This window comes from Elephas maximus, chromosome 25, assembly GCF_024166365.1.
Source record: "Elephas maximus indicus isolate mEleMax1 chromosome 25, mEleMax1 primary haplotype, whole genome shotgun sequence".
Lineage (NCBI taxonomy): Eukaryota > Metazoa > Chordata > Mammalia > Proboscidea > Elephantidae > Elephas > Elephas maximus.
Genome location: NC_064843.1, coordinates 30955012 through 30975052, shown reverse-complemented (window position 1 = coordinate 30975052; position 20041 = coordinate 30955012). Strand labels below are relative to the sequence as shown.

Sequence of the window (20041 nt, the reverse complement as noted above, 5' to 3'; positions counted from 1 at the left end):
CACATGCAGAATTCTTGTTAAAGTGTGTTTTAAAAAGGTTATAGAAGAACACAAAGGCCATCCTGCTTCAGCGTGAGCAGCAGGAGTGGCTGTGGGTACTCATTCATTCAGCAGAAACCTATTGTGTACTCTCTGCTGTATGCCAGGCTCACTTCAGACATAGAAAATCCGGAGCTGAAGCCTGCATTCTAGCGTCTGCTTTCCACCAGGGCTCTCCACGTTATCCTAGGAGTGGTAGATCGAAATCCCCGAGTGCCGCACTGTATAATGGGGAAGATGTAGCTTTAAACTGAAATGGCATGTCTAACCCTGTCTGCTGACACTGTTAGGGAGCTGCATCGAGACCACTGCTTGCTGCATCCCTGAATTGCTTGTCTTTAAGCTGTTGCCATCTCTCCTCAAGGCTTGTCAGTGACATCTGTCTGTCTTCTTCAGACAGGAACAGGGCTCCAGTCAGATCCGACTATGCTTACAGGTCCTGCGAGCCATCCAGAAACTGGCCCGTGAATCATCGATCATGGCTCGAGAGACCTGGGAAGTCTTACTGTTGTTTCTTCTGCAGATTAATGACATACTTCTGGCCCCACCAACTATTCAAGGTTTATTTTTTTTCCAATTTATTCCTAGGCTTCAAATACAGTTTGCTTTTAAACTCAATGGGTGATAGACTCATTGGGGATTTAAATTTTGGCATGACAGTTGGCAAACCAGGGTTAACAGTTCTTAGAATGGAAATCCTCAAAGGCATAATATGACTTTAGTACTAATGAAGTTATTTCGCTTCAGTGATGATTTCGCTAAAATCGGGAAGGACTTAATAAATTTATGCACGATTGGTAATTGTAGAAGCAGTAGCTTGTTTTGTATATTAGGTTAGAGCCTATGCAGCAAACAATTAACTAATTAAATAGAGCCTATAATGTACCTGATTACAGAGTAGTTCCCTTGTTGCTTATTCACCCGTGTCTCCTCACTAACATATATGTGAGTGTGCTTGTTCTCTCACAGATGCAGTGTCCAGGGAAGTATCTAAAAGGTTTCCTGGTATTTTAATGTTGGAAGGGACCCCATAATAAGAATACCCTGCCTGGTATTGCTAAGAGCTGTCAGTATTTGATTCATCAGCTCTTCTGCTGCATGCTTCCCATGCCAGGGATCTCTGCAACGCAGGCAGGCAGTCCGTCCGCTTGTTGGGCTCTTGTTGCGAAACTTTGTTTTTATGCATTTGAAATATGCATCCTGATTACTACTCGTCCTAGCTTTGCCTTCTGGAGCAATGTAAAAACCACTGCTATTGTTCTTCCTGGTTCCAGGGCTCGGAACAGAGAACAGCTCTGTTTTCATGGTTGAGGCTTTTGCCCAGCACCAGTCCTTTTGCTCCCGTCTTTGTCTCTCCTTCCCTTCAAACACTGGAGCATTTTATAGCAAAGTTTGGAGGTGGAAGGACCTGGGTACTTGTCCATGATTCTTCACTTATTGACCACATGAACTTGGACAAGTTACTTAAACTTCCTGACCCGGTTTTATTGTGTTCAAAATGGGTATAATTGATAACTGGCAATAGGTATTATGAGTATCTATCCTGCAAATTAATGTGAGGATTATGTGGGGTCATGTGTCTGAACTATCTGGCACATATACTGACTCATAGTGGGCGCTCATTAGAGGGGCTCATTCTTTTCCCTTCTCCCTTACATGCCCTTTTCCCCCCTTTGGTGGAAGATTGAAATCTTCAGTAAGAACTGAGCAGGGCACCGTAAAAACTTCCAGAGTAATAATTTGCTCATGTATCCATGATTTCTTATATGAGTTCCTAAGCATAGGTTCTCATTTTTAATGTTAAATGCTTATTTGAAAGTCAAAACTTAAAAGTCGCAGTTATTTTAATATTTCAGCCAATTCTCCCAAGTCATTTAAGGCTCAGCTTTTAAAACAAGTATGCCAAAGATATGTTTTCTTTTTGTTGGTAAGGTGGCATTGCTGAGAATCTAGCAGAGAAGTTGATTGGTGTTCTCTTTGAGGTTTGGTTACTAGCTTGTACTCGGTGCTTCCCCACACCTCCTTACTGGAAAACAGCCAAGGAGATGGTGGCTAACTGGAGGCACCATCCTGCAGTGGTGGAGCAATGGAGCAAGGTCATCTGTGCGCTCACTTCAAGGTCAGTTACCGTCCTTGACTTGCCCTCCTTCATCGGACATTAGGTAGCTTTCCCCTTGCTTGGAATACATTGATAAAAGCTTATTGTTTATTATTTCTGTACTTTAGATATCATAGAATTAGAACATTTTTTTATAGCAGTTTGGTTATTGCCTGTCTCATCTAAAACCTTTCAGAATAAGTATCCTTGAGAATCGAATAAATTCTGCATCCTTCCCCCCCAAAAAAAATCCCACCCTTAATTCTGATTACTAAAATATGCCTGTTTGTTATTAAAAAAAAAACACACACACACACGCACAGAAAGGTGTAACAGAAAAAGTTAAGTTCACCAGAAATCCTACTATATATGCTTATATATAATTTTACAAAAATGGGACCATGCTATTTATGCTACTTTATAACCAAAGTAGGTGGTTTTTTTGTAATACTTTTGCCTTTTTTTACCATTTATATGTAATGCCATCAATACACTACAAGTGAACTGTTAGGATTTCTTTTTTTCAGACTTGTTTTTTCATCTCAGCCCTAAATATTTTAATATATAACTAAAAGATAAGGATTCTTTTTAAAACATAATCACAGTACCATTATCAAGCCTAGAACAAAGTTGACAATTCCTTACTATCAGTTATCCAGCCATACTCAAATTTTCCTGACTACCTCAAAGTTTTTTTTTCTTTTTACGGTTGGTTCCATTGAATCAGTGCAGACAAGGGTCATGCATTGCATTTAGTTAATATGTTTCTTAAGTCTATTTTAAACTGTGAGTTCCTGCTCTCGTTTTTAGGTCTTTGCATTTTTTTTTTTTGTTGAAGGAATGGGGTTGTTTGTCCCATGGAGTGTTGCACATTCCGGATTTTTCTGATTCTGTCCCCGTGTATTACTAAGTGTGTTCCTTCCCATCTCCATTGTAGACTGAGAGTGAGGTCTAGAGACTTGATGTGATTTGGGTTTGATTTTTTGGAGGGTGGGGGAGAACGAATACATGTTATTTTAGGTGGTATTGCATATCAGAAGGTAGATGGGTCTCTTTTGGAGTTAAAATATTTATATCTTTGTCATTATTTAAACTAAAAAATAAACTTCGGAATATTATATTTTTTCTGGACTATCATGGTGAACTTTAATATTATGAATTTATTTTCAAATGGTGCTCTTTTTATCATGATTGTAAAAAACAATTCATGCTTATACAGTGAAACTTCTGAGAGCCAGAACTCAGTGGGAGTGCCTTATTTTTCTGGGTCTCACAAGTTTTCTGCCATTGACAGAGTACAGTCACCTCTTTTCTGTCACTCTCTACTGAGTGGAAAATATTTCAGTTTTCATTCTCTGACAGGTTTCCTCCTTATGTACACAGGTTCTGGCTTTTGCCACTTTTACTGTAGTAGAAAACTTGAACAATGTAGGAGGGAAATATCACTTAGAGATAACTGTCATTAGCATTAAAAATTTTGTTTTCCATTTAGTTCTTTTTTAAAAAACAAAATTTAAGATTATTACCTGCTTTTTTCATTTTGTGTCTCGTGCCTTTTTTCCATTTTTAAATAGCTTTGGGGATCATAATTTTAGTGGCTTTGTAGTTTTTGTTATATAAATGATAACTAATCCATTTAATAATTCCTTTCTGTTAAATTTATGTTGTTTGCAGTGTTTTACTTGAAAAGTATTGTTGAAATGAGTATACATAGTTTTTGTGTTTATCCCTGATTATTTTAAGATAGAATCCCTAGCTATAGAATAATTAGGTCAAAGCACTTTGAATAATTTTAATACGTTTAAAATATTAATTTTAAATTAAGTAATTGGATAGGTGAATTACTTTTTTTTTTAATTTTATTTCGCTGTTGTTGAGAATATGTATAGCACAGCTACACCAATTCAGCAGTTTCTACATGTACAATTTAGTGGTTTTGATTACATTCTTCAGGTTTTGCAGTCACTCTCACCCTCCTTTTCTGAGTTGTTCCTCCCCTATTAACATAAACTCACTGCCCCCTAAGGTTCCTGTCTAATTTTTCAAGTTGCTGTTTTCACTTTGATCCCCTTTAGATAGTTCTTAAAAGAGCATTATGCTCAAGGCAGACGTTTTTTGCTAGTTAAGCGAAACTATTGTTTGGTTTTAAGAAGACTTCATGAAATAGTTTTGGTTTAAGTTTCAAAGATTATCTCAGGGTGGTAGTTTTGGGGGTTCATCCAGCCCCCTTGGCTGCAGAAAGTCTAGAGTCCATGCATTCTTTGGATGGCCACTTGCAAGCTTTTAAGACCCCAGGCGCTACACAACGAACTAGGAGATTAGAAGCATTATACACATTATTAGGCCAGTTAATTCGGATGTCCCATGAAACCATGACCCTAAACCTCCAAACCAAGGAACCAGATCTCATGAGGTTTTTGGTTGTCCATAAGCAGCCTCAGCAGCTTTTTTTTTGGTCGTTGTAAGGAATTGAATTAGTTTTTAAGATATACCATAAACTCAAGGTCCAATGCATCATGAGCAAACTTATATAGAAGTTATTATTGTAAATAAACTATAGCCTAGTTGTGTTGAAGCAGTTTGCAGGGGGATAAATCTTTTCAGAAAAAACAATGTAAAATTATTTTCCTCGCTTCCCATTTTGTCTATTATATAAGCTAAGTTTGTGTGTGTGTGCTTTAAGTGAAAGTTTACAGCCCAAGTTAGTTTCTTATACAAAAGTTCATACGCACATGGTTATGTGATCTTAGTTGCTATCCCTATAATATGTCAGCACACTCCTCCCTTCCACCCCAGGTTTCCCATGTCCATTCAACCAGCCCGTGTCCCTTTCTGCCTTCTCATCTCACCTCCAGACAGGAGCTACCTGTTTAGTCTCAGCTGGGTGGGATCTACTTAAACTAAGAAGCACACTCTTCACGAGTATGATTTTATGTCTTATAGTCCAGTCTAATCTTTGTCTGAAGAGTTGGCTTCGGTAAGCTAAGGTTTTTATGTATCTTGTTTATTTCAGTGAGGTGCATGTTTCATCTGTTTTATCATATTTTAGTGCTTGGGTGTATCTTTTGGTTAATGGTGTGAATTTTTTATTTTCTAGATTGCTGCGCTTTACATATGGTCCTTCATTTCCTCCATTTAAAGTTCCTGATGAAGATGCCAGTCTGATTCCCCCTGAAATGGATAATGAGTGTGTTGCACAGACATGGTTTCGCTTTTTACATATGTTAAGGTACTGTTATTTTACTATTTCATGCGCAGTTTACTCAGTGAGTGTCTTAGTGAAGGAACCATGCCATAACTCTCCCCTGGAGTTCAGAACGTGGAAGCTAAGCACAATCCATCAAATGGAGCCAGACTGGACAACAAGCACATCTGTATGGTATGCCTCCTGCTCGCCCTATCCCAGCAGGATTAGGTGTCCTCAGCAGCTCTCAGTTCATACTCTATAAACTTGTTCCCTGTAGTTGATGTACCACTTGTTCTCTTGCCTCTTGCAGCAGCCTAGATGATACATCTCCCAGGAGTCTGCCATATTCTGTGGGTACTGCAGATTGCCCTGTTTATCCTGTGGCTAGCACTGACTTGGCAGTCCAGCTCTCAGGGCCTCTTCTGTAGTAGCCTTTTTGTTTAAAATTTTATAGAACTTTCTTCCTGCTATCCTTTTCTTTATAATAATTCTGTACAGTTCAGTTCCATCATTTCCTGCCTCTCCCTCTACTGGCCCCATCTGTGTGCTCTGTGAAACTTTTTTTGTTGTAAACCAAGTTTTGATTCTTAAACTTTTTCTTAGCTTATCTTTTCACTGTGGATTTTTCCCTCAGAATACCACTTTCTTTGCCACCTTTTCAACTAGCGGTCATTCCTCCTGACTCTTAGGATAATAATTACTGCTGATTTCAGGCCATTTTTCCTTTTCTAGAGCTAGAAAACTTCTTCACAATATTTTTGATGACCACTCCTATCGTTCTTATGACCACTCACATTCTTAGTGCTGTTCTCTCTTCAAGTTCGATACCAGCTCCCCGTCCTTGGTGATCCTGGCACCTGCCTGTCACTCCCCTGGTTCCATCCTGGGGACTCCAGTATTCACTTTGTTGACTTTTCTAATACTCTGGCCTCAAATATTTCAGCTCCTTAATTCTAATGACTTTCTCTTCCACTGTGCTTCAGCTGCCCAGGGGCACTTTCTATCTTGTCCTCCATTGCGTGCAATCTTATTTATTAAGTAATCCTTCCTTACCTCCAGTGTTTTGAAAAGCTTACTCTGAGCAAATTTATCAAATTTAAGATAACTTTAGTTTTAAAAAGCATCATTATTATTATTATTATTATTCTTTAAGTGAAAGTTTACAAATAGTTCAGTCTAGGGCTAACAAAAGTTCTGGGGATCATGAACTCCAAGGTCCTAGTCTCAGTCAGACCATTAAGTCTGGTCTTTCTATGAGAATTTGAGGTCTGCATCCCACTGCTTTCCTGCTCCGTTAGGGCTTCTCTGTTGTGTTCCCTGTCAGGGCAGTCATTGGTTGTAGTCAGGCACCATGTAGTTCTTCTGGTCTCAGGCTGATGTAGCCTCTGGTATTGTGGCCCTTTCTTTCTCTCAGGCTCGTAATTACCTTGTGTCCTTGATGTTCTTCATTCTCCATTGCTCCATGTGGGTTGAAACCAATTGATACATCTTAGATGGCCACTTGCTAGTGTTTAAGACCCCAGACGCCACTCTCGAAAGTGGGATGCAGAATGTTCTTAATAGGTTTTATTATGCTAATTGACCTAGATGTCCCCTGAAACCATGGTCCCTAAACCCCCACCCCTGCTACACTGGCCTTTGAAGCATTCAGCTTGTTCAGGAAACTTCTTTGCTTTTGGTTTAGTCCAGTTGTCCTGACCTCTCCTGTATAGTGTGTTGTCTTTTCCTTCACCTAAAGTAGTTCTTGTCTACTATCTAATTAGTGAATACCCCTCTCCCTCCCTCCCTCCCTGCTTCCCTCCCTACTCTCATAACGATCAAAGAATATTTTCTTCTCTGTTTAAGCGATTTTTTGAGTTCTTATGATTGCAGTCTCATACAATATTTGTCCTTTTGCAAGTGACTAATTTCACTCAGCATAATGGCTTCCAGATTCCTCCATGTTATGAAATGTTTGGCGGATTCATCATTGTTCTTTATCGATGTGTAGTAGTCCATTGTGTGAATATACCATAATTTCTTTATCCATTCATCCATTGATGGGCACTGTGGTTGCTTCTGTCTTTTTGCTATTGTAAACAATACTGCAGTGAACATGGGTGTGCATATATCTGTTTGTATAAAGGCCCTTATTTGTCTAGGATATATTCCAAGCAGTGGGATTGCTGGATTGTATGGTAGTTCTATTTCTAGCTTTTTAAGGAAGCATCAAATCCATTTCCAAAGTGGTTGTACCATTTTACATCCCCATCAGCAGTGTTTAAGTGTTCCAGTCTCTCCACAACCTCTCCAACATTTATTATTTTGTGTTTTTTGGATTAATGCCGGCCTTGTTAGACTGAGATGGTATCTCATTGTAGTTTTGATTTGCATTTCTCTAATGTCTAATGGGTACTGGCTAAATGTCTAATGATTGTGAGCATTTCCTCATGTATCTGTTAGTTACCTGAATGTCTTTAGTGAAGTGCCTGTTCATATCTGTTGCCCATTTTTTAATTGGGTTATTTGTCTTTTTGTAGTTGAGTTTTTGCAGTATCACGTAGATTTTAGAGATCACATGCTGATCGGAAGTATCATAGCTGGAAACTTTTTCCCAATCTGTAGGCAATCTTTTTACTCTTTTGGTGAAGTCTTTGGATGAGCATAAGTGTTTGATTTTTAGGAGCTCCCAGTTACCTAGTTTCTCTTCTACATTGTTAGTAATGTTTTGTATACTGTTTATGCCGTGTATTAGGGCTCCTAGCATTGTCCCTATTTTTTCTTCCATGATCTTTATCATTTTAGATTTTATATTTAGGCCTTTGATCCATTCTGAGTTCGTTTTTGTGCATGGTGTGAGGTGTATGGGTCTTGTTTCATTTTTTTGCAGATGGATATCCAGTTATGCCAGCACCATTTGTTAGAGAGACTGTCTTTTCCCCATGTAACTGACTTTGGGCCTTTGTCAAGTATCAACTGCTCATATGTGGATGGATTTATGTCTGGATTCTCAATTCTGTTCCATTGGTCTATGTATCTGTTATTGTACCAGTACCAGGCTGTTTTGACCACTGTGGCAGTATCGTATGTTCTAAAATCAGGTAGTGTGAGGCCTCCCACTTTGTTCTTCTTTTTCAGTAATGCTTTTCTTATCTGGGGCTTCTTTCCCTTCCATATGAAGTTGGTGATTTGTTTCTCCATCTCATTAAAATATGTCGTTGGAATTTGGATCGGAATTGCATCGTATCTATAGGTGACTTTTGATAGAACAGACATTTTTACAATGTTGAGTCTTCCTATCCATGAGCAAGGTATGTTTTTCCACTTATGTAGGTCTCTTTTGGTTTCTTATAATAGTGTCTTGTGGTTTTCTTTGTATAAGTATTTTACATCTCTGGTAAGATTTATTCCTAAGTATTTTATCTTCTTGGGGGTTACTGTAAATGGTATTGATTTGGTGATTTCCTCTTCAGTGTTGTTTTTGTTGGTGTAGAGGAATCCAACTGATTTTTGTATGTTTATCTTGTATCCCGATACTCTGCTGAACTCTTCTATTAGTTTCAGTAGTTTGAGGATTCTTTAGGGCTTTCTGTGTATAAGATCATGTCATCTGCAAATAGAGATACTTTTACTTCTTCCTCACCAATCTGGATGCCCTCTATTTCTTTATCTAGCCTAATTGCTCTGGCTAGCCTAATTGCTCTGGCTAGAATGAGAGTGGTGATAAAGGGCATCCTTGTCTGGTTCCCGATCTCAAGGGGAATGCTTTCAGACTCTCTCCATTTAGGATGGTGTTGGCTATTGGCTTTGTATAAATGCCCTTTATTTTGTTGAGGAATTTTCCTTCCATTCCTATTTTGCTGAGAGTTTATCATGAGTGGGTGTTAGACTTTATGAAATACCTTTTCTGCATCAATTTATAAGATCATGTGGTTCTTGTCTTTTGTTTTATTTAGATGATGGATTATGTTGATTGTATTTCTAATGCTGAACCATCCCTGCATACCTGGTATGAATCCCTCTTGGTCGCGGTGAACTATTTTTTTGATATGTTGTTGAACTCTGTTGGCTAGAATTTTGTTGAGGATTTTTGCATCTAAGTTCATGAGGGATATAGGTCTGTAATTTTCTTTTTTTGTGGTGTCTTTACCTGGTTTTGGTATCAGGGATATGTTGGCTTTCATAGAGTGAGTTTGGGAGCATTCTGTCCTTTTCTAAGCATCATTATTTTATATACCTTTTTTTTTTTTTTGCAAAAATATGCTGCCAATTAATTATAAATACCATTAGTTATTGGGGTCATCCTAATTCCAGAGATGTTAAAATGTGACAAAATGTGAATCTTAAAGTTGATGATAATATGGTATTTAAGATTTTCTGTTCAGTGGGGTTTTTTTTTTTTTTTTTTTTTTTTGTCCTATTGGTTTGGATTTGTTCTTGTACAAATGCCACATTGGCCTAAGTTTTAGGAAAAAAAGTCTGTTGCTTGCTGCCCACATAGGCATCCTTGTCATTCTTCTGGTTTGACTAGCTTCATTTTTTTATTTGTTTTTTAGTGTTTCTAATTAACTCTGTTTGACCTTTTTATACCTTAGGGGTGTTGACCGTTTTCTATTATTTTTTTTTTTTTCCTGTTTGTAGTTGTAGTTTGTGTATTTTAACTTTCAGTGATTGTAGTTTTTGTTTTTGAAACTGTATTTTTCTGCAATCATTTCTTTTTTTTTTAAGATTAGGATGTCTTTCTGTGTTCTTTAATCAGGTAGATACTCACCTATGATTTCTTCTAATTTTGTTAACTTTGTGACATTAAGTTCTTTTCTGTACACTAGGCAATATTTGAGGCTGTTTGTCCATAAATCTCTTCATTTATTCTTGTACCGAATTAACACTTTTAATTATTTTAACTTTATAATAGCTCTTGATATTTGGTAGGCCTAATGTCATTTTCCCCTTCTTCCTTCTCTTAGGATATTTTTTAGCTCTTTTTGTCTGCTTAACATTTCAGATGAATTTTAGAAACAATTTGTCAAGTTACAAAATGGAAGCAAACAAACAAACAAAAAAACCCACAATACCTTTTGGGGTTTGGATTTTATATTAATTAGGGTAAGGCATATATCTTGCTTTAGCAAGTGAACCCTAAAATCTCAGTGGCTTAGCACAGTACAGGTTTTGCAAATTCTTGGGTAGGGAGTGGCTCTGCTCACATTGTCATTCAGGGACCCAGGTTGACAGAGGCTCTGCCATCTTCAACATGTGGATCCGCTAGGAGCCTCTGCATCTGACTAGCAGATGGGAAGAGAGAGCGTGGAGAATTGTGCGGGAGGGTTTTATGGACCAAGCCTTTAAGTGTTGGAAATCATTGCTACCCACATTCCGTTGGCCAGAGTACATATAGCCACAGTTAATTGCAAGGGAATGTAGAAATTATAATCTTCATATGTGCCTGGGAGGAAGTGAAAAACTGGTGAACAGGTAGCCAGACTCTGCCAAAGATGAGAATTGTATTAAGCTTGTATTTTTTTTTGTATTTATATTTAGGAAAAAATTATTTTAGTGTACTGAGGCTGCCTTTTTAAGAGTTTTTTTTTTTTTTTAATAGAATCTTATAAGTCTTACAGGAGCCCTGGTGGCGTAGTAGTTAAGAGCTCAGCTGCTAACTAAGAAGTCTGGCAGTTCGAATCTACCAGCCGCTCCTTGGAAACCCTGTGGGGGCTTCTACTCAGTCCTATAGGGTCACTATGATCTGGAATTGACTTGATGGCAGTGGGTTTGGTTTTTTTGGTTTATATGTCTTATAGAAGTGTTTTATAGTTTTCTTCACAAAGATTGCCATGTTTCTTAATCATTATTCTTAGGTATTATTTATTTGTTGTGTTGTAAAAGGTTAACTTTTTTTCCTGCCATTAAATCTTCTAAATGATTATTGTTGCTGTAAAAAGTTTTTTTTTTTTACTTTATTTTTACACATATATATGGGCTCTTAAAAGAGCTCTGAGTATTTTATGGGCATATCATCTGCAAGTGAGAATTCTCTCCTTCTGGTGGCTCATATACTAGTCTGTGTGATTAATTAAAAGTGCTTTTGGAAACCCTGGTGGTATAGTGGTTCAGAGCTACAGCTGCTAACCAAAACGTCAGCAGTTGAAATCCACCAGGCACTCCTTGGAAACTATATGGGGCAGTTCTGCTCTTTCCTATAGGGTCACTATGAGTTGGAATCTACTCAGTGGCAACGGGTTTGGTTTTTTTTTTGTTGTTGTTTTGGATGCAGCAGACCTGCACTTGAGTTCAAGCTCTACTACTTTCTTTTCTTTGTGAACTGGAGCAAACAATTTAGTTTCTCCAAGCCTTAGTTTTTTAATCTGTAAGATGGGGATAATAATAGTAATCATCTTGTTACAAGGATTGAAGAATAAAAAGCACTTAAAGCAGTATATTATCAAGAACATAAAAACCAAAACCCATTGTCATCGAGTTGATTCTGACTCACAGCGACCCTATAGGACAGCGTAGAACTGCCCCATAGGGTTTCCAAGGAGCGCCTGGTGGATTCCAGTTGCTGACCTTTTGTTGAGCAGCTGTAGCTCTTAACCACTATGCCACCAGGGTGTCCATCTAGTACATAGTAAGTGCTTAAAAAGTTGTAGCTGCTAGTAATATTATTATTATGTCTGTATATTATTTTAGTGCATTAGTCAGAACTTCTCGGATTGCGTTGAATTAATATGATACTGTTTTGACATGCTTCTTTTATTCTGATTTTACTCTTATGTGAAATTTTTAGTAGAATGTCGATTGTTGATATTGTTCTTTTTATGTTCCTGGTTTTCTAAATTTATCCGGTTCCATATTTTTAAACAAAACCAGGAATGGATATTTGACTTTTTTCAGATCATATTTTTTAGAATCCATTTTAAGCAGTCAAATGGTTTTTCTTCTTTGACCTATTGTTAATTTATTTCATAGTATTGAACCATCCTTTACTCCTGAGAGTAAAGTTCTGCTTGGTTATGGAATGTTGTGCGCCATTGAGTCAATTCCAACTCCTAGAGACCCTATGTGATGGAGTAGAACTGCCTCATGGTGTTTCCTAAGCCGTAATGTTTATGGGAGGAGATTACCAGGTATTTTCTTCTGCAGAGCTGCTGGTGGGTTTGAACCGTTGACCTTTGGGATAGAAGCTCAGCCCTTAACCGTTGCACAACCAGTACTCCTTGGTTATGGAATACCATTCTTTTAATGTTTTCCTGAATTGTCTCTAGTTTTAGTTTTTGACTAATTAATGCTTTGGGTGTTTAAAAAAAAAAAAAACTGGAGAAGTTCTACCCTTTCCTGTGCTCTGCCACAGTTTTTATAGCACAAAAGTTATATGTTCCTTTAAAGTTTGAAATAAATCACTTTGGTCCTGGAATCTTTTTTGGAGGTAGTTCTTAGACAACCTTTCCTTGTCTTTAGGGTTTATCTTTTTTCTTGAGCTGACTTCGATCAAGGTCAAGGTATTTTCATCAGGCTTCCTTTAGATGTAAGGAGTAGAAACCTGCTTACGGGCACATATGAAAAAGAGGGGTTATTATATGATAGGTCTCACTGGACTATAAGAAGCAGTGAACAACCAGACCTCACGATGGATATGGATTAAGAGGCAACCTTGGGACAGACAAGCCACTGTGCCTTCTGTCTCTCTCTGGCTTTTCTCGTGCATCCACACTGTTCTTTCTCCTCACGCTTACTGAGTCCTTGTTTCCTCCTGCCTTTGGTAGACATGCACCCCCATGATGATTGCCTAGTGGTGTAAACAGCTGTGATGTGATGTGGCTATTCTGTCTAGCCATTCCAGTTCACTGGGACTTTCCCTTGGTTTAGATTATCAGAATGGATAATATTATTGTTAGTTAAGCTACATTAGTTGCAAGTCACTAGCAAACATCTGAATGGTCTCCTTTTGGGCAGTTTGGGTGGGAGGCCAGGTACATGAGTGTTACTCAGCAGGGGCCGCTATGGTCATTGGCAGATTTCCTCAGAAGAGGGCTGAATATGATAGGGAGACAGGATTCAAAAATTTATCTAGTATGATAAAGTGATACTTTTTCTTTTTCCAGGAAAAACAAAAAAGACAAAAAATTGTTTTCGTTGACTTTAAGTCTGCTGTTCTCAAATGCTTGTCTTTGGACTTGTTTTAATGTGGCCATTGCTTCCGAATTACTGGAAAGGTTATTAAAGACACCTGTCCACCAGGCTGCACCCAGATATTCTGTTTCAGTGAATTTAGATGGAATCTGGATTTTTAACAGACTGTCCAAGTGTGTCAGATGCACAGAACTTTGAAAGCTGCAGGAATGCAGTTTTTGTTACCTGTTCCATGTCCTTTGTTACCCATTCTCATTTCAAGTTTTATTTATTTCTTGGAATCTATTCTCTGACTATTTGGATGCTGATAAAATCATTTCAGGTTCATATCTAGAGGAGCGAATATAGCCTTCCTCTTCCCAGGTCTCAGTACCTAGTAGTCATGGGTCAGTATCTAGTAGACATGAGCTCTGGTGGACTGAGGTGTAGTCTGTTTCAGCCTGTCTGCCTCATTTTCTCACCTCTGGACAGATGAGCTACAATCCTCAGTAGACACTGCTACTAGAGCCTACTTGGTCTCTGTCTCACATGACTTATTTCTGGAGACCGTGTTCTGTGAGTCTGGATACAATGTGCTGCCACTACAAGTCCATTTTCCATACATGTGCACATGTTTTCCTTCCCCACTGGCAATTACTTGAAATTAAGAGTCTTAAATGGACAGAAAAAGAGGTTTCAAAGGGCAGGACACGTATAAACCACTGATTTATATTTTTTAACCTGATTCCATTGGCCTTGTACATGGGCCTTCCTACCAGGTATTGGCTATGGGTTTATCAGTATTTCTTTGAATTGGAGAGGCTGTTTACTGTACAGCCAAGCAGATAGCATTTTGAATGGAAATCTAAATTGTTTAAATATTTAAAATTTTTTGTATGTAAAATAAAACTCAAGCCCAAGTACATGGTTTAGAAATATATGGCTTTAGTACGTACACATGAACACAGCATAAACTGTAGCACCAAATCCTGATTTTCATATAGCTTTTTAAAAAAAATATTTAGAAATGCTAGTGCTATTAGGTGCCGTCAAGTCGGTTCTGATGCATAGCAACCCTATGTACAACAGAACAAAACACTGCCCAGTCCTGTGCCATCCTCACAGTCATTGTTATGCTTGAACTCATTGTTGGAGCCACTGGGTCAGTCCATCTCATTGAGGGTCTTCCTGTTTTTCTCTCACCCTCTACTTTATCAAGCATGATGTCCTTCACCAGAGAATGTCCCTCCTGACAAGGAGTCCAGAGTATGTGATACAAAGTCTCACCATCCTTGCTTCTAAGGAGCATTCTGGCTGTACTTCTTCCAAGACAGATTGGTTTGTTCTTCTAGCAGTCCATGGTATATTCAGTATTCTTCGCCAGCACCATTAATTCAAAGACATCAATTCTTTGGTCTTCCTTATTCATTGTCCAGCTTTCACATGCATATGAGGTGATTGAAAATACCATGGCTTGGGTCAGGTGCACCTTAGTCCTCAAAGTGACATCTTTGCTTTTGAACACTTTAAGGAGGCCTTCTACAGCAGACCTGCCTGATGCAATACATCCTTTGATTTCCTGACTGCTGCTTCCGTGGGCGTTGCTTGTGGATCCAAGTCAAAGGAAATCCTTGGCAACCTCAGAAATGCCCATAGTAATGTGAAATTTTCTCCTTGGGTTTTATGTTGATTTATTTGTCACCTCATTGTTTAATAGCAAACATATTTGAAAAAATACCTGGGTATGCTCTTAAAAATTAAAAACTTTTTCAGTGTTATTTTGATTCTTATTCTCTGAGTACATAACGTTCACGTAAACACACTGCAGATCTTTTGTAAAGAAGTGTTGAGGTTTGAGTCTGTCACAAATCAGTCTTCTCTGAATCAAAGAAATAGGCACAAAGAACACTGTTTTTAAATTAAATTGCACACATTTTATTGCTAAAGAAATTTCTAAATGTGTAATTAATTCTTCTCTCTCTTTCGATAGTAATCCTGTGGATTTGAGTAATCCAGCCATTATAAGCTCTACTCCCAAATTTCAGGAACAGTTCTTGAATGTGAGCGGAATGCCGCAAGAATTGAATCAGTATCCCTGCCTTAAACATCTGCCTCAAATATTTTTTCGTGCCATGCGTGGAATCAGCTGTCTAGTGGATGCATTCCTAGGTGAATTTTGTGTATGTTCCTAGATATTTAGAGAGCTACATTTATGTGACTCTAGAGTCTAATCTTAGAAATGGTTACGGAAATCATTAAAGGAAAAATGAACAGATTTGATTACAAATAACAAACTAGGAAAAAATATTTGCAACAAGTATGATAGCTAGAGGGCTATTACTGTCTTTATAAAAATAGATCAACCAAACTGCTGAGAAAAAGATTGAAATCTAGTAGATACATGGACAAAGGATATGAATAAATGATATGTAAGAGAGAAAAGTGTTCATTCTCATTAGTTATCTAAGAAAATGCAAATTAAAATGCATCAGGTACCATTCTCATCAGTATCACTAGAAAACAAGTTATAACATCGTGAACCTCTTTTAAATAATCACATTTTAGAAATATGAAACGTCAGATTTTTTTAACCCATTAAAAGGCATGATATTTAATATCTACTATTTTCTAAAACATTTGTTACATGAATTTATTAATACATTACACAGTTAATATATTAGTTACGATTAAGTTTGGCTGCGAGATGACAGAAAACCCCAAATACCAGAATTGACCTGATGGCAATAGTTCTGGTTTTTTTTTTTAAACAAGATAGTTTATTTTCACACACATTAAGTCCAGGGCTAGGTGGTACAGGTTTGGTATAGCAGTTCCACCATTGCTGAGGACCCAAAGTCTCTTCCGTCTTGTGGCTCTCCATCTTTTATGCATCGCCTCATGGGCCAAGATGATTGAATGAATCCCAGCCCTCCATTCTAGGAATTAGGAAGGAAGGAGAGCCTACTTCTGGTTGTCTGGTTCTTTTAAGGAGATTTCTTGAAAGACTCACCCAGCAATCACCCACTTTTCTCTGGTCAGAACATGACCACATCTAAACTGCACGGAAGGCTTGAAAATGTAGTCATTTATTCTGGATAGCCATGTCCAGCTAAAATTTGTGTTCTGTTACTCAGGAAGAAAGGGCGAATGGATATGGGAGGCAGCTAGCAGTCTCTGTTATAGTCTGTCTGTATTGAGCCTTCATTGGTGTTGCTTGGGGAAGATTTTCTGACGACATATTTTGAACTATGAAGAATAACTTTGTCTTTTTTTTAAGGCATTTCTAGACCCCGATCAGACAGTGCTCCCCCAACACCCGTGAATAGATTAAGCATGCCTCAAAGCACTGCTGTCAGTACCACCCCACCACATAACCGGAGGCACCGGGCTGTTACTGTGAATAAGGCCACCATGAAGACAAGCACCGTAAGAGTTTTTGTCACTGTCGTTGTTATGCTGTATAAGGTCGACTATTAAGTCTGTCATCCTTTTAAAAAAGTCTTGCCATTTTCTCACACTCTTCATGGATGTGTGAGGATTCTTGTGTTCTTCCAATAGGTTAGTACTGCCCACGCCTCGAAGGTTCAGCACCAGACATCCTCCACCTCTCCTCTGTCAAGTCCAAATCAGACGAGTTCAGAACCCCGGCCACTGCCTGCCCCTCGGAGACCAAAGGTTAACAGCATCTTGAATCTCTTCGGATCGTGGTTATTCGATGCAGCATTTGTTCACTGTAAACTTCATAATGGGATAAACAGAGACAGCAGCATGACTGGTAAATATTGCTCGAGAAATACGTTACCATTTTTTTTCCTTTTCTTTTTTTTCTTTTTAATCTTTCCTACCTGCAAGATTAATATGTATCTTAAAAGGCTCTCTGTCTCTGATCAAGCAATGTCTTGTGCTTAACCCCTTCCAGCTAAAGTAACAGAACTTTGGAAGTTTTCCTCCCTGTCCTTTTCATGTATGTTCTATGAGGTTTGTCCTTTGGTCTGGTTTTATTAGACACACTTCAGGTTAGCCACTTTTTATCAAATCAGATTCCTTTCACTAGGTGACCTGGAAGTTCCCTTCATGTCAGCCAGGATAATAATAATGATATGCAGAATGAAAAGATTTTGACTGGAAATTTACTCACAAGAAGTGTTTTTCTTATCTTTTGACAACCATTCACTCAGTATGTATAAATATCAGTAAATTTGTGCTTCATAAAAAGACTAACTTCTCAGGTTTTGATCTAAAACCAATTCCCGTCGAGTTTATTTCAACAACACACTTTGAAAATATCATTTGCTCTGTAACTTAAGACTAATAGGGAATTATATTAATACTTCAACCCTCATGCCTTCATTTCGATTTTATTGCAGAAATGCAATTCTGTGTAAATAAAATCTGATTTCTTTCTGCCATCTTACCATTATACTTAGAGATAGTGGCTTAGGGTAGGATGGAAAGGTGCGGTACTGCAGAATTTATTGAATGTTTGTGACAGGTCTTTTAGAGCCAGATAATAATAATAGTGACTGGCATTTATTGAACTGCAATTACTGTATGCCAAGCACTGTGCTACACACTTTACAAGCATTAATGAGTGTTTTGGTTGTTTGGTAAGAAAGCACTTTTCCACTGGGGTTGGAAATAGATTAAGATAAAAGGATACCTAAATTCATTAGTTTATGCATCTGTAGGGAGACTGTTAATTCAAAGAGCAAAACTTAACTAATTTAATACCCACAGGGTCTCTTCTTTCTCTCAGAAGTGCATTCTTAGGTATTACACATCAACTCAGAATAAGGTATCTGTATGTGAACATAAGCAACATAATTATTTTGGGTGTTCTTAAAAATCTTTAAAATAATTTAGAAAAGTTACGAATGTAGACGTTTTCAGGAATATGAGATTGAGTGGTTGAGTTTAGGGATCCCTTTGCTTTACTTTATTTTGTCCAAATTCAGACACTTTATATTCTACCATTTCCATATTATAAATTTTATTTACAAGTTTGAAAGTAATGCTTTCTTGTGGAGAAGTAAATGTGCTTACTTATGATGACTAAATGAAAACTTTCAAAAAACTGTTTTTGCGTTATATTTTCTTTATGTTTATGTACCTTATACTTTGAATTTTCTGAACCATGTTTACATTTATTAATTTGTATTGTAGTTTTTAGAATGAGTTGGTCATATTTTTACTTTTTATTTTTATTAAGCTGTAATTCCTACAATGTAACTTTAGCTGCTGACACTAAAATCCCTGAATCCAGAATGGCTCAACCTGCTGCTTTGTTAGTAAGCTTGCTTAAAGAGAATTATGGGTATTTTCACTCCCTGGGGAGTTTGTAACAGCTTTGCTCACCCTCTTGCACCAGAAGATAGAAACTAGAATTAAAATGATATGTGGGCAACAGATTCTTACTTTTTAACTCCTAAGATTTTCATTGGTGGGAAAGGAAGAGCAGAAGCGTCTCTTCTCCCCACTGTGTTCAGAGATGATGAAGGCTGTTACAATACCCAGGAGAAATTAGGGGTCAAAATAGCAGAAGGGGTGAGAGTGTTACTGGATGCCAGTTGGGAGGTCTTGGCTGGGGTGGGAGGTTGGTGTGTACCAACACTGCTAGTCTGGTCTCTAAGTACTGGCTGTCATCAAGGCACTCTGCCACGCAGTTCACCTCCAGCTTAAGATGTTCGCCTTTTGTCGAACTGGTTAGCTTTAGATTTACATGACACCACAGTGTGCTTTATAAAAATAATATCGAGCTGGGAAGGGTTAATGAACTAAAATTTTAATGCACGTTATGGCAGTTCAAAACCTCAATCCTTTGTAGTTGTGTAATTTTCTTTGTTCATTGTTTTGCATGATACAAAAATCATAATTTTGGACCTGAATGCACAATTTCCTATGTTTTTGAACTAGCTTGCGGTATCATAAAACTTTTAATTTAACTTTTAAAGAGCTAAAAAGCTTCTTAACTTACTGTAAAATTTCACCATCTTTAAAGTATTTTATAATTACTGCTGTCCTTTGATTTGTTTCCATTTATTTCTATTATCTTGCAGCATCTTTTATCCAAATTCTTCTTTCTTATAAATCTTGTAAGTAGGAACCAGAAGCTTCTCCTTAATTGCAGTCATGTTTTTATTTTTTTCATAATTCCATTAAAAAATTTGATTGTCATTGTCTCTTGTAGTTTTTGCACTTGGGAAGGAAAATATTTTTCTGTGTTTTGAATGGGGAAGATTGTTGGCAAAAGCAAATTAATCTGCCTGAATCAGTCCCATTATTTCTGTACACTAGTCTGGTCATGTCATGAATCCAGGACTTTGCACTAACTGTGTTTTGGCTTTTCTTTTCTTTCTTTCTTTTTTTTTTTTTTTAAGCTTTAAGCTTATTTTTATACAGATTTAGTGTTTGATTTGTATGCATTCTGCATGTAGTGTTTTTCAAATGTATTATTGCTGGATAGCTTATTCAGGACTAAAAATGGCTCATGGGAAGTTGCATAAAGATTTATGCTTGACTCTGCATTCTATTAAATCTATTAATACAAAATAATTTAAACATTTCATGTAGAGCGATGAAAGATTTCAGAGTGATTTTCTATGCATTGTGAAATCTTTTATTAAAAATAA

General features: G+C 37.5%; 1 protein-coding gene across 3 annotated transcripts in view; it reads left to right on the top strand.

Annotated features, from left to right (window-relative positions):
- The window catches only part of RALGAPB (Ral GTPase activating protein non-catalytic subunit beta), a 97706-nt gene that overhangs the window by 23088 nt on the left and 54577 nt on the right, over positions 1-20041 (top strand). For all 3 annotated transcript variants that reach the window (XM_049868834.1, XM_049868832.1, XM_049868833.1), the window contains 6 exons: positions 436-599; positions 1972-2158; positions 5235-5366; positions 15403-15581; positions 16690-16838; positions 16971-17187. In XM_049868834.1, the coding sequence (XP_049724791.1) occupies positions 436-599; positions 1972-2158; positions 5235-5366; positions 15403-15581; positions 16690-16838; positions 16971-17187 (1028 nt within the window). The remainder of the gene's footprint in view (positions 1-435; positions 600-1971; positions 2159-5234; positions 5367-15402; positions 15582-16689; positions 16839-16970; positions 17188-20041) is intronic.